The following is a 14,653-nucleotide window of genomic DNA, read 5'->3' as shown; positions in this document are numbered from 1 at the left end:
AATGGTATCTAGCAAATTGTGTCTACATAAGTGATGATACTGTTCATTATTTCCATTTCATGTCTATTTGGGGTTGGTAAATGTGTATAGATTACTGGTTCAAATCAGTATTGAAGACATATATTAATAATCACTGTGACAGATGAAGGGTGAAAGAGTTATACTGTACAGTAACACAGCAGTACAGGATTATATGTATATGCGAGTAAAATACCTGCACTACACTGTATTTGAGAAGAAAGGGACAAGTGGATTTATTTATTGCTTGCACATTAGTGTTGCAGCATCAGTGATAACTTTAGAGAATAGATATTCAGAATCCTGATAAGATAAATATGGATACTGTAGGAAGAAAACACTCTGCAATATCAGATGTGGGGGTAACAACATACTAAATGGGTCCTCTATAAATGGTACATCCCAAGCCACAGCCTAATAAGCAGTGATGTGTATTGCTGATTTGTCCGCCAGGTGGAGCCTCAGTGCAAGTTTACTTTCTCCAGTATGGTAGTGGAAGTGTTCTGCTCTGGTCAATTCGGGGTCACACTGCTGCTGCTGTAATATCTGCAGCTAATCCTGCCACTTCCATTTGTACGCAGCAGGTTTCTGTTTGCAGCCTATTTATTTATGAAAAAATAGATCTATTTCTCCCAGGCCTATTACAGCTACATTTATTGCAAGAGAGACAGTTTGTGATCTTAAAGCTTTGAGAATTGACCGAAGTCTGATATAGATAATCGATTGGAACATAACTAGGCTTTTTGTATCTCTTTATTCCGCTGACCATATTTTTCTTGCATTTTTATATTTGTACTGCTTTGTCCCACACCCACTAGATGAGAACAATAAAGCTTATAGCCTTGTTCTGACTCATACACCATAACAGAGGTGAAAGCAGGGTGTCCAGTGTAGAGCCGCTCACTCTTGGTCCTGTAGAAAAGCCAGTAACTGTAAATGCTCTATTCCAATGAAAAGGAAACAGAAATAATAAATTCTTTTCAAGTATTTTTATTATCATATAATAAGAAACTCCTATTGCCCTGCAGGTCTATAGATTTGTCTTAGACGGTCATAGACGGCTTACTGTTGCTCAGTGAAGGAACGTGACTTTCTGTAAATAGGATTTTAATTACCTACCGGTAAATCCTTTTCTCGTAGTCCGTAGAGGATGCTGGGGTCCACATTAGTACCATGGGGTATAGACGGGTCCACTAGGAGCCATGGGCACTTTTAAGAGATTAATAGTGTGGGCTGGCTCCTTCCTCTATGCCCTCCTACCAGACTCAGTCTATAAACTGCGCCCGAGGAGACAGACATACTTCGAGAGAAGATTATACACAGATAGTGGTGAGACTCACACCAGCTCACACGTACAACAAAAGGAAGCCAAGCTAACCAACTTGGAACGATTCAGCAACGGCTAAACTAACAAACTGAACCAAGTAACAATGCAGGAATATGAAGCACTGGGCGGGCACCCAGCATCCTCTACGGACTACAAGAAAAGGATTTACCGGGAGGTAATTAAAATCCTATTTTCTCTTACGTCCTAGAGGATGCTGGGGTCCACATTAGTACCATGGGGATGTACCAAAGCTCCCAGTACAGGAGGGAGAGTGCTGAGGTTCCTGCAGAACTGATTGACCAAACTTTAGGTCCTCAGAGGTCAAAGTATCGAATTTGTAGAACTTAGCAAACGTATTCGACCCTGACCAAGTAGCTGCTCAGCAAAGCTGTAAAGCCGGGACACCCCGGGGAGCCGCCCAGGAAGAACCCACTTTACGAGTAGAGTGGGCCTTAACAGATTTTGGACACAGCAAGACTGCCGTAGAATAAGCATGCTGGATAGTGATCTTAATCCAGCGAGAAATTGTCTGCTTAGAAGCAGGACACCCAACCTTGTTGGGATCATAAAGGACACATAGAGCGTCCGACTTCCTGTGACGAGAAGTTCTCTTCACATAGATTTTCAAAGCCCTCACAACATCCAAGGACTTTGAGGTAATTGAGGAGTCAGTAGCCACTGGCACCACAATAGGTTGGTTGATATGAAAAGCCGACACAACTTTTGGAAGAAATTGCTGACGCGTTCTCACCTCAGCTCTATCCTCATGGAAAATCAAGTAGGGACTCTTGTATGACAATGCCCCCAATTCTGACACACATCGAGCAGACGCCAATGCCAACAGAGTGACCGCCTTCCAAGTAAGAAACTTGACGTCCATGTCCTGTAAAGGTTCAAACCAATCTGATTGCAGGAACCGCAGCACCACATTAAGATCCCAAGGTGCCGTAGGAGGCACAAAAGGTAGTTGAATATGCAGAACCCCTTTCAAGAACGACTGAACCTCAGGAAGAGCCGCCAATTGTTTCTGAAAGAAAATGGACAAGGCCGAAATCTGGAACTTGATGGAGCCCAAGCGTAGGCCTACATCCACACCTGATTGCAGAAAGAAGGGAAACCGTCCAAGTTGAAACTCCACCATAGGAAACTTCTTAGAGTCACAGACACATACTTTTTCCAAATCCGATGGTAATGTTTTGACGTTACTCCCTTCCTAGCCTGTATCAGGGAAGGAATTAACTTTTTTGGAATGCCTTTCCGAGCTAAGATCTGGTGTTCAACCTCCATGCCGTCAAACGTAGCCACGGTAAGTCTAGAAGGCGAACGGCCCCTGTTGGAGAAGGTCCTTGCGAAGAGGAAGAGGCCTCGGATCCTCCAGCAGTCATTCCAGAAGATCCGCGTACCAAGCCCTTCTTGGCCAGTCCGGAGCAGTGAGGACCGCCTGAACTCTTGTTCTTTTTAGTGGAAGTGGAGGGACCACATACACTGACTGGAACACCCACGGAGTTACCAGGGCGTCCACCACCACTGCTTGCGAGTCGCTTGACCTGGAGCAATACCTCTGAAGCTTCTTGTTTAGGCGAGAGGCCATCATGTCTTTTGCTGACAGCGCCACCGCGTGCCTTTCTGCCCAGAGGAGGATTCTTGTTACCTCTGAAATTGCCACTCTGCTCTTCATTCCGCCCTGTCGGTTTATGTAGGACACTGTTGTTACATTGTCCGACTGAACCTGAATGGCCTAATCTTGCAGAAGATGAGCCGCTTGTAGAAAGCCGTTATATATGGCCCATAGTTCCAGAATGTTTATCGTAAGGATGGATTCCAGACTTGACCACTTTCCTTGGATGCTTTCCCCTTGGGTGACCGCTCCCCAACCTCTGAGACGTGCATCCGTGGTTAGAAGGATCCAATTCTGAATCCCGAACCTGCGGCCTTCGAGTAGGTGAGAAGTGTGCAGCCACCAGAGGAGTGAAATTCTGGCTTTCGGCACAGGCATATCCGCTGGTGCATGTGAAGATGTGATCCCGACCATTTGTCTAGGAGATCCAGTTGGAAGGACCTCGCATGGAATCTTCCATACTGAAGAGCCTCGTAGGAGGCCACCATCTTCCCCAGAAGGCTAATGCACTGATGAACCGATATCCGGGCTAGCTTCAGGACATCCCGTACCATTGATTGGATCACCAACGTTTTCTCTACCGGCAGAAACACCCTCTGCACTTACGTGTCGAGTATCATCCCTAGGAAGGGCAGTCTCCTTGTTGGCTCCAAATGTGACTTTGGAAGGTTCAGATTCCACACGTGATCCTGGAGTAGTCGAGTTGAGAGAGCAATACTCTGCAACAACCTCTCCCTGAAAGATGCCTTTATCAGTAGATCGTCCAGATATTGAATTATGTTCATTCCTTGCCAGCGGAGGAGTAGCATCATCTCTGCCATGACCTTGGTGAACACTCTCGGTGCTGTGGAGAGGCCAAAAGGCAGTGCCTGGAACTGATAGTGACAATCCAGCAGCGCAAATCTGAGATAAGCCTGGTGAGGCGGCCAGATCGGAATGTGAAGGTATGCATTTTTGATATCCAGGGATACCAGGAATTCCCCCTCCTCCAGACCTGAGATCACGGCTCTCAGAGACTCCATCTTGAATTTGAATTCCCTCAAGTAGGGGATCAATGACTTTAGGTTTAATATTGGCCTTACCGAACCGTCCGTTTTCGGTACCACAAACAGGTTTGAGTAATAACCCTTGTGTTGTAGGTGGAGTGGAACAGGAACAATGACATTTGTTTGAACCAATTTTTGAATGGCTTCCTGTAGAATAGCGCTGTCTGTCAGTGAAACTGGTAAGACTGATTTGAAGAATCTGTGAGGTGGGAATTCTTGAAACTCCAGTCTGTATCCCTGGGCCACAATATCTTTTACCAGAGGCGGATTGGCCATAGGGTCCACAGGGAAGATTCCCGGTGGTCCGACGCACCCATGGGGCCTGTTTTGTTTGAGGACGTGGTCCTTTTTATAGACATAATGAATAAGATGCAAACTAATTTGCATATATGAAAATTACTTTGCCACTGTCTGCCTGCTTGGCTGACATATAAGATTGAGTGAATAGTGATTGGGATACGGTTGGTGTAATAAGCAAGAAAATATATCTTTCTAAAGAATTATATAGTTTCCTAAATTCTGAAGGTGTATCATATAATGTGCTCATAATATTTAATTTGATTTCTGTTTACCTTCCCCCTTGATGCTGGACATCCCCACTATCTGGAAAGTCTTGGGGGGAGGGTACTGCTGCCATGGCCCATGGCTAGACCTTACACCTCTGGTGCTGCCCATGTGGGGCCACTAGTACAAATTTTTCCAGGGCCGCTTTTTGTTCCCAATCCGCCCCTGTCCTTTATCCAGGGGTCTAGCCATGATGACGCCCAAACGTGACCTGCCTGACCTCCAGACTGGGAGGTCCACCGTCATGCTGAAGATTTTGAGGAAGCAGAACCTGGTTTCTGTTCCTGGGAACCTGATGGTGCAGGTTTTCTGGACTTTCCCCGACCTCCTCTAAAGAAGGTGGGAGGTGGTTTGGATTTCTTAAATTTTGCGGACCGAAAGGACTGCAGTGTAGGTGAAGGATAAGATTTCCTAGCCGTTGGTGCTGCTGAGGGAAGAAAGGTTGACTTACCCGCAGTTGCCGTGGAGATCCATGCATGCAAAGCATCCACAAACAGAGCCTGACCTGTAACACTTCTCTTGGATTCTGTATCCGCAGTCCTCTGCATGCCGAGACCGCCAGAGAAGTAGCCCGTGCATTCAGAATGCCAAGGTCTTTCATGGCCTCCACCATGAACCCTGCAGAATCCTGTATGTGACGTAAGAACAAATCAATGTTACTTCTATCCATAGTATCTGAGTCCTATAGCAATGTGCCTGACCACTTTACTATGGCTTCAGAAATCCAAGCACAAGCAATAGTGGGCAGTAAAGTGACGCCATTAGCTGTGTATAGTGATTTGAGTGTAGTCTCAATCTTACGGTCAGCCGGTTCTTTTAAAGCGGTTGAACCAGGAACATGTAAAACCACCTTTTTTGACAACCTAGATACAGATGCGTCAACTATAGGTGGGTTTTCCCACTTTTTCCTATCTTCTTCAGGAAAAGGGAAAGAAATTAGTATTCTTTTAGGGATTTGGAATTTTTTCTCTGGGTTTTCCCAGGTTTTCTCAAATAAGGAGTCTAACTCCTTAGAAGCAGGGAAGGTGACGGAGGATTTCTTATTTAATGTAAAATAAGTCTCCTCATCCTGAACAGGTATTTTCTCAGTGATATTTAACCCTTCCCTAATTGCCTCAATCATCAGTTGCACCCCCCACCCCCCCGCATATCCCCTCTGGGTTTTCCCAGGATTTTTCAAACAAAGATTTGAACTCTTTGGAGGCCGGAAAGGTAAGCAAGGATTTCTTACTTTCTCCACCTGTACGTTCTCAGAAATGTGTAAAACATCCCTAATGGCTTCAATCATGAGTTGCACCCCTTTAGCCAGGGATGCTTCTCCCCCCCCCCCCCCCCCCCCTGCATATCCCCATCACCGTCCCCTGTATCAGAGTCGGCATCAGTGTCCGCTTGCATTATCTGGGCAAGTGTACTCTTTTGTGGGTATGTAGGTGGGGTTTTTGATGAAGTAGTGGGGGCCAAATACTGTAACCCCTCCACAGATTTCCTCAAAAACTGCGTTTCTTTCTCAATATGTGACATCCTAGTAGAAATCTGGGATATCATTCCACTTAAAGAATCCACCCATGGGGGTTCGGATTCAGAAGGTTGAGACAGTAGAGTACATAGAATAGACTCCTCAGGAGAAGATAAACACTCTGTAGCACAGGACACAGAGTCCTTATACATGGTAATGTGGGACACACACACACACACACACACACACACACACACACACACACACGTCAGATACAGTTTCCCCCAGAGTACCTTCAGAGAGTCACAGAGTCCAAGGAGCCAGCCACACAGCGCCCTTGTGAGCAGTTATTGTGATAAAAGCCCGGCGCTGAGTAACCAACCTTAATAGGTTGATTATTACTAACAATGCACTCCCTTTCCCCCCGTCTATAACACCCTGGTACCACAGTAACTGAGAGTCAGCGCTCCCTGTCAGCATCGTCTTGCATGTCTGCAGGGAGGAAAATGGCGCTGGTAAATGCTGGATCCGCTCTGAGAAGCCCCGCCCCCTGTAATGGCGCACGGCTTTCCGCACAAATTTGATTATACTGGCCGGAGGTATCTATGCTAACAGCGGGATTAGCCCCTGTTAGTGTCTGTGACCAGTTTAGGGTGACCGCGCTGGCCCAGGACGCCCCTCCAAGCGCCTACACTAAGTGTTGCTGAGCCTTCCTGGAGCGCAGCCTATCAGAGCTGCGCTCCCACCCTTGTGCCGCCATACCCGCCGGCGACCTGCTAACCGGGACGCCGGCGCTATACTCACCACCTTCTATCTTCTGGCTCTGTTAGGGGGTCGTGGCCGTGCTGCGGGAGTGAGCGGTCGCCTCGGGGGCTTGCAATCATCATCCTCAGGAGCTCAGTGTCCTGTCAGCAGAGATAGAGAACCATTAACTTCTAGAGTTGGTTCCCACTCCCCCCCCCCCCCCCCCCCCTTCCTAAGTCCCACGAAGCAGGAAGGCTGTTGCCAGCTGCCTTCCTGTACCTAATGTTCTAATAAAAAAAAAAAACTCCTAGGAGCTCCCCTAGCTGTGACCGGCTCCTCCGGGCACATTTTCTAAACTAAGTCTGGTAGGAGGAGCATAGAGGGAGGAGCCAGCCCCCACTATTAATCTCTTGAAGTGCCCATGCCTCCTAGTGGACCAGTCTATACCCCATGGTACTAATGTGGACCCCAGCATCCTCTAGGACGTAAGAGAAATAGAAACTAAAAGCTTTTCCCATTTAAAAAAAAAGTGATGTAATTTTAATTGTAGCAAATACAGACCTTACTTATAGTTTGTATTATTTAAATTGCTTTGTGTATATTTTATATTTATTATTGAACTCTGTGTTATGGTGCTTTGCGATAGAGACTCCAACTGAGAGTAAATGAGATCTGGGTAGAATTTGGAAGAAGCTTTGATGAATACATTTCTTACAGGTATCTTATGGGAAAGGTTGTATTATACTGTATATGTGAGAGGTCTGTTGATACTGGAGTCAGAGTGTTGTTATGAGTCTGGAATGTATATAGTAAGCGCTGTTAGCCAGAAATGATGTCTCTGTCCTCTGCAGTAACGTGAAGAAGAGGTTGGTGGCTCATTTTAGTGTCACATTTCTGAAAATATGTTAATGGTCATACTCCAGCGGGTGGCCAAGTGGTGCGTACAACTGGTTCACCTCATACATGTCTGCTTGCTGGAACTGTCTATATAATAAGGCTCCAAAATTTCAGGGAACTCCCAAATTTCGTGGAGCTCTCAAGCAGTCCTGAGTGTAGGCTACCTACCATAACCCACTTGGAGGCCTTCCCCAGTGAAATACGCAGTCCATGTTCTTGATGGCGTAATATGGGTGTAATAGCATCATCATAAGCCTTGGTCCTTAATGCCACTGACCATTGCCACGAATCATATCATATGCCACAGATGCTGCGATAATGCAATTCACTGTGCCATGGCTCTCACACCTCCTATAGTACCTGTGCCTGCCCTATGGTATCTTCCAGGGGACATTTGCAACTATAGTTTTGTTGCATAATATGGAGTCTATCGTGAAAATTCCTTTCAAAATCGGTACAAAACAATTAAACATTTTAAAATGAAAAATTCAATGCCTTGCAGGTACTGATGCAGCATAAAACTGAGCCAGTGCTTTAAACTGTACTGGTTGGCTAGAGCCAGTGCAGACAGACATTTTGTGGACAGAACCAATATTAGCGCTTATCTGTTTATTGGGAAGTTGTGAACTGAATGCTGGTTCAGCTGACAAATGGATGCCCTCACTTACATACAAGTAAGAATGGGCTATGCTACCTTATTTCGGAATGTAGTTATGTGACCGGCGGTCAGGAGACCGCTGGTCACAATACCTCCTCCTACATCACACCCCCTCACAATCCCGACGGTCGGCATGCCAACCAACAGGGACTATTCCCACTTGTGGGTGTTCACAACACCCATAGAGTGGGAATAGAACCTGTGGCGACCGCATCACGGTGAGAGCAGTGAGCCCGCAAGGGGCTTGTTGCGCTCGCCCCCCCATCCCCCCTGCCGGCATTCCGCTGCCAGGATACCGCATACCACACCCCTTATTTTATGTATAGTCAGAGAACAATACAGAGATGTCATGCACGACTGCAAACACTACCAGTATAAGATACATGGCTGTGCAGAATGTGATGTATTCCAGGGGACCATATAAACTATGCTGCCTTTATTTTAAAGCAGGCACATATTGTGTGTTTACAGGCTCCAACATTTGCTATACTAGATTTCCCACCTAGTGGTATATGTAGCCAGGGCCGGCGCTATCACTAGGCAGCTTTAGGCAGCTGCCTATGGGCGGCGACCACTGGAGGGCGGCACTGCACACTGAATGAATCAGACAACGCTTTATCACCCTGCTGACAATTGTTCAACATGAGTTCAACGTGAGTGGGTCATCCCCCGCCCCCGTCCACCCGCTCCCCCGCTCTCGAATGTTACCTCCAGTAGCCTTTCTACAGCTGGAGAGTCAGAGATCTCACTACTCTGAGGAAAAAACTGTCCCACATTAAAAGGCAAATCATTTTGTTGATCATATAATGGTGTACAGGGTATTTATTTGAAGGAAAAATGTATTGCTCTTATGCCAAGTTATTACAAATTTTATAAAATTGTTTCATTTTTGTAAAATGTGTTAAGAGTTTAGGAATTATGACCTCTAATCAGTACTGTTATTTGACATATAATTTTGTATTGGTGTGAACTAGTACAGCTGTATATTTGCTAGGTTAGTTATTTTAGAGTCTGGATTGTGCTAGTGATTAAGCAATTCAAAATATTGCTGGGGGATGGTACCAAGATCAAAATAATGCTAACCATTCATTTGACTATTCCAATGCTGCAATTTAGCATCTATGTAGAAGATACCCACAGCTCAATCATGAAACTCATACTACTACTTTCAATAGGATGACTCAGGCTACCCCAACATGTGACATTTAGAGCACTGTCTGTCAGCGGATAAAGTTACACTTTTCAAATAACTCTCTTGCTCCTTTGGTTTCATGTGCTAATAGTTTTTTGGCATGGTCACCTGCACAATTATATACTTAGTCCTCTTTAACATCATTTATCTTTTTATTTTTATTATTTGTTATATTGTTTTTTTTTCCTTTGACCTTAACTTTTCTTTTATTTCTAAAGTTGGCTTCATCTAAAAGACTTCGCACTCCACCCCTTACTTTAAGACCAGACTCAAGCTCACTTACAGACTCTAGTAAGGGGAACTTAGGAGCTGTGACCAGTGAATGGTTATCACTGACTGTTGGCTTATCACCTTCAACCACACCCGTCCCAACTCCACCACCCTTTAGTGACCACTTTGTTCCCAAGGTAGAGAAGCCAAATTCTACCCCATTAACTGTTTTACAGTCTGAACAGTTTTCGTCGAATGATATCTCTTCCCGAATTAAGGACGGTCATTTTGTTCCCATTACTTCACCAAAAACACTTTCAAGTGGTCAGCATCTTACCATACCTTCACCATTTACTGACACAACACTTTCCTCTCCTATAATTCAGCAGCTTGAGGTTCCTTCCATGTCTGCAACTAACACTGATCACAGTCTGACTGTAAAACAAGGAAAATACCCTGCACAGACTCAGTCTAAAGGACCAATAAATGGCAAACAAGTCACAGAAGGTTATTCAGATCATATCAGTCTATCGGAGACTCCCAGAATTGGCCTGGTTCTCTCAGAGTGTGCAACAGGGTCAGCACCAAGAAAACCAACATCCCTTGACGAACAGGAAGAGGAGATCTGTGAGGAGCTGATGACCATTATCCAAGGAGATCATCTGGCAAGTCAAGATTCGGGGTTTTATAGATGTGAGCCTCAAACAGAGCAACCACCAAGACTCTACATAGAGGAAGACGGGGCAAGTGAAAACTTAAACCCTTCCATTGAAACTATAGTACATCCTATTGTATGTCTCGAAGACTATTCAGCCAATATCAATGCAGAGGTATTTGAGTTCCTAAGATTGAGCTACTCTGTGTTGTCTTGTGTGCTTGCTCAAACAATGTCCTGTTCAAATATGAGTCTTGTCTGACAGAAATGTAAAAAACACGGATCGCACAGTCCTGCTAAGGAAGTTTGTTTTTACCCTAGGCACACATGTAAAGGCATCTACATAGCTAACAGTACAATTTAATGACTATTATTTGTATTCAGTTGTGCTTTAATCAGTACTAAACTGCCAAGATCTTTTCTTCCACTGTTGGATCTAAAGCCCTCAAGGCTGAACAGGGCCGGATTAAGGCTTGTGGGGGCCCTGAGGCAACTAAGGTATGGGGACCCCCACCAATAAAATTGACAATGCGCCTTCTTCCTTTCGCCGCCATTATTTGTATGCCCCAGGGCCCTTACCTTGATAGAGTGTAGCTTGGTCCCGGCCGGCTTCTGGCTTTACTGTGACCAGGACTCAGCACTGGTCACAAGAACCCTGTTTGGCTGGATTTCAGCAGTGCTAAAATGTAGATAAGCCACTGGTGTATCTGGCAGTGTGGTGTGCGAATGCTATCTCCCAGCATTGCCGCTCTACAGACCCACTTTCAGTGTAAGTGGCTGATGTTTTAAGTGCGGCTTAGTGACGGTTGGCTTCTGGCTCTTTTGTGACCAGGGGGTGCCTGCTGGTCCTGGAGACCCTGTTGTGCTGGCTGTCACTCAGCAGCTTTGGTGTGTGCATCAGCGATCACTGACTGGCAGAGTCGCAGCCATATTACATCATATCTGTGCTGCTGCCAGGCAGTGGAACCAGCTCCCAAAAGCAGACTTAATGTAATACCCTGTAACACTGCCGGGAGCCGGCCAGGTTGGGGAAATATTTATGGTAGTGTGCCGCACCCTACAATCCGGCCCTGAGGCTGAACATTGAAATTCAAAGTATAGTGAATAAAAAAATACTACAGAAATAGTTGAGATATATATATATATATATATATATATATATATAAGGAAACAAAGCTGGCACTCTGGATCCTCTGCTGTATTTGCCCGGGTGCCTGCAATAATCTGTGTTGCAGCAGACAATGTAGGAATCCAATAGAAGCGGCACTCAACGGGTCTTTAGTGTGAAAAGAGTAAATCAACGGCAGAGTGACGCCTGGCAGAGGTGTTAACGTTTCAGTTTAATACATAAACTTTCGTCAGAACCAGGTTCTGACGAAAGTTTATGTATTAAACTGAAACGTTAACCTCTGCCAGGCGTCACTCCAGGCGTCACTCCGCCGTTGATTTACTCTTTTCACACTAAAGACCCGTTGAGTGCCGCTTCTATTGGATTCCTATATATATATATATATATATATATATATAAATTTTTCCTTGTTTTAAATATAGTTTCCTTAAGATAAGTATCCTACTGCTTTTTTTGACAGTGCTAGGAACCAATTTGGAATATGTACAGTATGCAGCAGATGCCAGGAAAAAGCTCTCTTCAGTATATGGCCAGCACTTATCTGTCCTGACACACTTGCAGGGACTGGCAGCAATGAGTCCTCACAGCCAGCCACCAATGTTATCGGATTTCACCAGATAACACACATACTGTAGTATATTTTTTGATGCATACTGTAGACTCTTGGTATACTACATAGGAACTTTGCCCGTGACAGAAAGTAGGCAAAATTTAGGGCACTGTGTTTTGATTTGATATATTTTTTTTTTCCATTAATTTTTCTTTCCCTAAATGTTGAAGAGACCCTCCATTTCTGCTGGAGAGCAAAGGTTTCCTGCACCTTTTTCTCCCCAACTTTCTTCTAGTCGTCCATTTCATGCTGAACACACGTCTTCACCTCCACCATGTCAGTCCACTGTATCACACTTCTGTCCTCTAACCAAATTCCCATCCAGACAGGAGACACAATCTCCGCGACTGAAGGTAACACCATCCTGCACGTGGTTTTCAGACATTTGTTTTCCATTGCTAAACAAAGCTTGTGTCCAAGTCTAATCATTTACTGATGGCTGGTGCGATGATGTCTTCTAACAATGGTGTGAGAGTATTAATTCACAAATGTAGTACTTTAGTTAATTAAATGACAAAAATGTCAGTACTCATTGTGTTCAGAGCCAAACAGGGTGTATAGTACAGTATATACTGATACATACATTACAGATATGAGCAGCAAAAACACTTCTATTGTTTGATCTGACGAGAGAATAGCGTCTATCCCATTAATTGGTAGAATAAATGAAACAGACAGATTCTAACATGAAGGCAATTTTAATGTGATGTAAATAGCACTTTTGTAGCCTAGATGCCATCCTCCCCCCACAGTCTCCCATACAGTATGTTCTAACATCCTCCCCCCAGTCTCCCATATGTTGGTGCTGCCTTGTGTCCCCTCCATAGATCTTACCTTGTGAGGACAGCATGTCCTCCTCTTGGGGGTGTGGCATCAGGCTTTGATATCATAGCTTAATGCTGCGCTCCCAGCCGCTTACTGGTGACATCACAGGCAAGAAGCTGATGGTTGCCTCTGTCAGTGATGTAGACAATTATTTATCTTACAAATGAAGCAGTTGTAGACCCCATGGAGGATACAATGAGCTGTGAGCTAATGTTGGAGGGTTATGTGATGTGCAGCTGCGCACAGATCTGAGTTTTACGATAAGTACTGTAATGCTTAATGTTTCTTGCACCCCTATGAGTATCAAGAAAAAATGAGCAATGCTTTTAACCGCCTTACCAACTGAATCACCTCCTATTGGTCTAAGCCTCTGTCGCTATGTATTATTATTATTTATTACCAGTTATTTATATAGCGCACACATATTCCGCAGCGCTTTACAGAGAATATTTGACTATTCACATCAGTCCCTGCTCCAGTGGAGCTTACAATCTATATTCCCTACCACATGTACACGCACACACATTCATGCTAGGGTTAATTTTTGTTGGGAACCAGTTAACCTACCAGTATATTTTTGGATTGTGGGAAGAAACCGGAGTACCCGGAGGAAACCCACGCAAGTACGGGGAGAATATACAAACTCCACAGAGTTAGGGCCAAGGTGGAAATGGAACCCATGAGCTCAGTGCTGTGAGGCAGTAATGCTAACCATTACATTATCCGTATCGCCCTGTGTATTATTGCATCTCAATGCCAGCTGAATCCAGGACACTTATTCAGATAAAACATGCAGTTTATTGGTCTAGTTCTAACACTGATCCCTCTCACGTATAGTGTACATATTATTAGTGTAGCTGCCGCAGTCTATTAATATTATCTAATATATATTTGCATTTGGTCCGTGATTGGAAAGCAGATTACCACTTACTTTTTTAATGGATGGAACGGATGTTTGCATTTTATTGAACTTAATACTTTTATTTTGCATTTGCATTTAATTGTATTTTACATGGTAAATTCATATTTGTTTTAATTATTAATAGCACTATCCAGATATTATACTAACTAATGAATATAACACTTCATTACAGTATTAGAGTGTACAAGTTGAGTACTGCATTTGCTACCAACTGTCAATCCAAGTCTCCTGGAGTACACCAAGCATAGATACTTCTATTTTATCGTGGTGTAAACCTGACGCTTAGACCACTGTTTTCTCCATGCTTACACATGGCCTCTGTGTTACACTTGCAGAGCCGGAATCATATTTAGATGCACCCGACTTAGCACACTGGGCCTGATTCAGTAGTGGACGCTGTCATGTAATGTGAAGTTGCAGTTGTGTCAGTGCTAGCAATCTGTGTTCTAAGAGCCGCTTCCACAGAAGCCATGTTCAGATGGAGATACTGCTCCTGCCATAGGCAGGTGCATCTGTCAATGAAGGACACGAGGGTGCACCAATCGGGGACTGTCTGGCACTACCGACACTCCTACTGCACACGGTGCGAAGTTGGTGTCTCAGGGATTGCACATTCCGGCATAGGTATCTGCACCGGGGGAATGCTGAAACTAGCATTCACATATTAACGCTGGCGTGACTCCACAGACCAACCCAAGTGCAGATTCAGTAGTGTCTACCTCAGAATCAGAACCATTATGTAAAACGCGTCTTTTTTTTTTTTTCCAGGCACATTTTACATA

At 44.6% G+C, this 14,653-nt stretch overlaps 1 protein-coding gene across 25 annotated transcripts in view; it reads left to right on the top strand.

Moving 5' to 3' along the window:
• SORBS2 (sorbin and SH3 domain containing 2) overlaps nt 1–14,653 on the top strand; it is a 532,357-nt gene that overhangs the window by 478,880 nt on the left and 38,824 nt on the right. For 13 of the 25 annotated variants that reach the window (XM_063920776.1, XM_063920770.1, XM_063920780.1 and 10 more), the window contains 2 exons: nt 9,739–10,560; nt 12,295–12,477. The exons of 5 other annotated variants lie outside the window; for them this stretch is intronic. In XM_063920776.1, coding sequence (XP_063776846.1) covers nt 9,739–10,560; nt 12,295–12,477 — 1,005 coding nt within the window. The remainder of the gene's footprint in view (nt 1–9,738; nt 10,561–12,294; nt 12,478–14,653) is intronic. 7 more of the 25 variants (XM_063920786.1, XM_063920787.1, XM_063920784.1 and 4 more) reach the window with 2 other exon arrangements.

Source organism: Pseudophryne corroboree, chromosome 1 (assembly GCF_028390025.1).
Source record: "Pseudophryne corroboree isolate aPseCor3 chromosome 1, aPseCor3.hap2, whole genome shotgun sequence".
Classification (NCBI taxonomy): Eukaryota; Metazoa; Chordata; class Amphibia; order Anura; family Myobatrachidae; genus Pseudophryne; species Pseudophryne corroboree.
The sequence above is the reverse complement of the archived record's forward strand: the minus strand, read 5'-3'. Positions and strand labels throughout refer to the sequence as shown.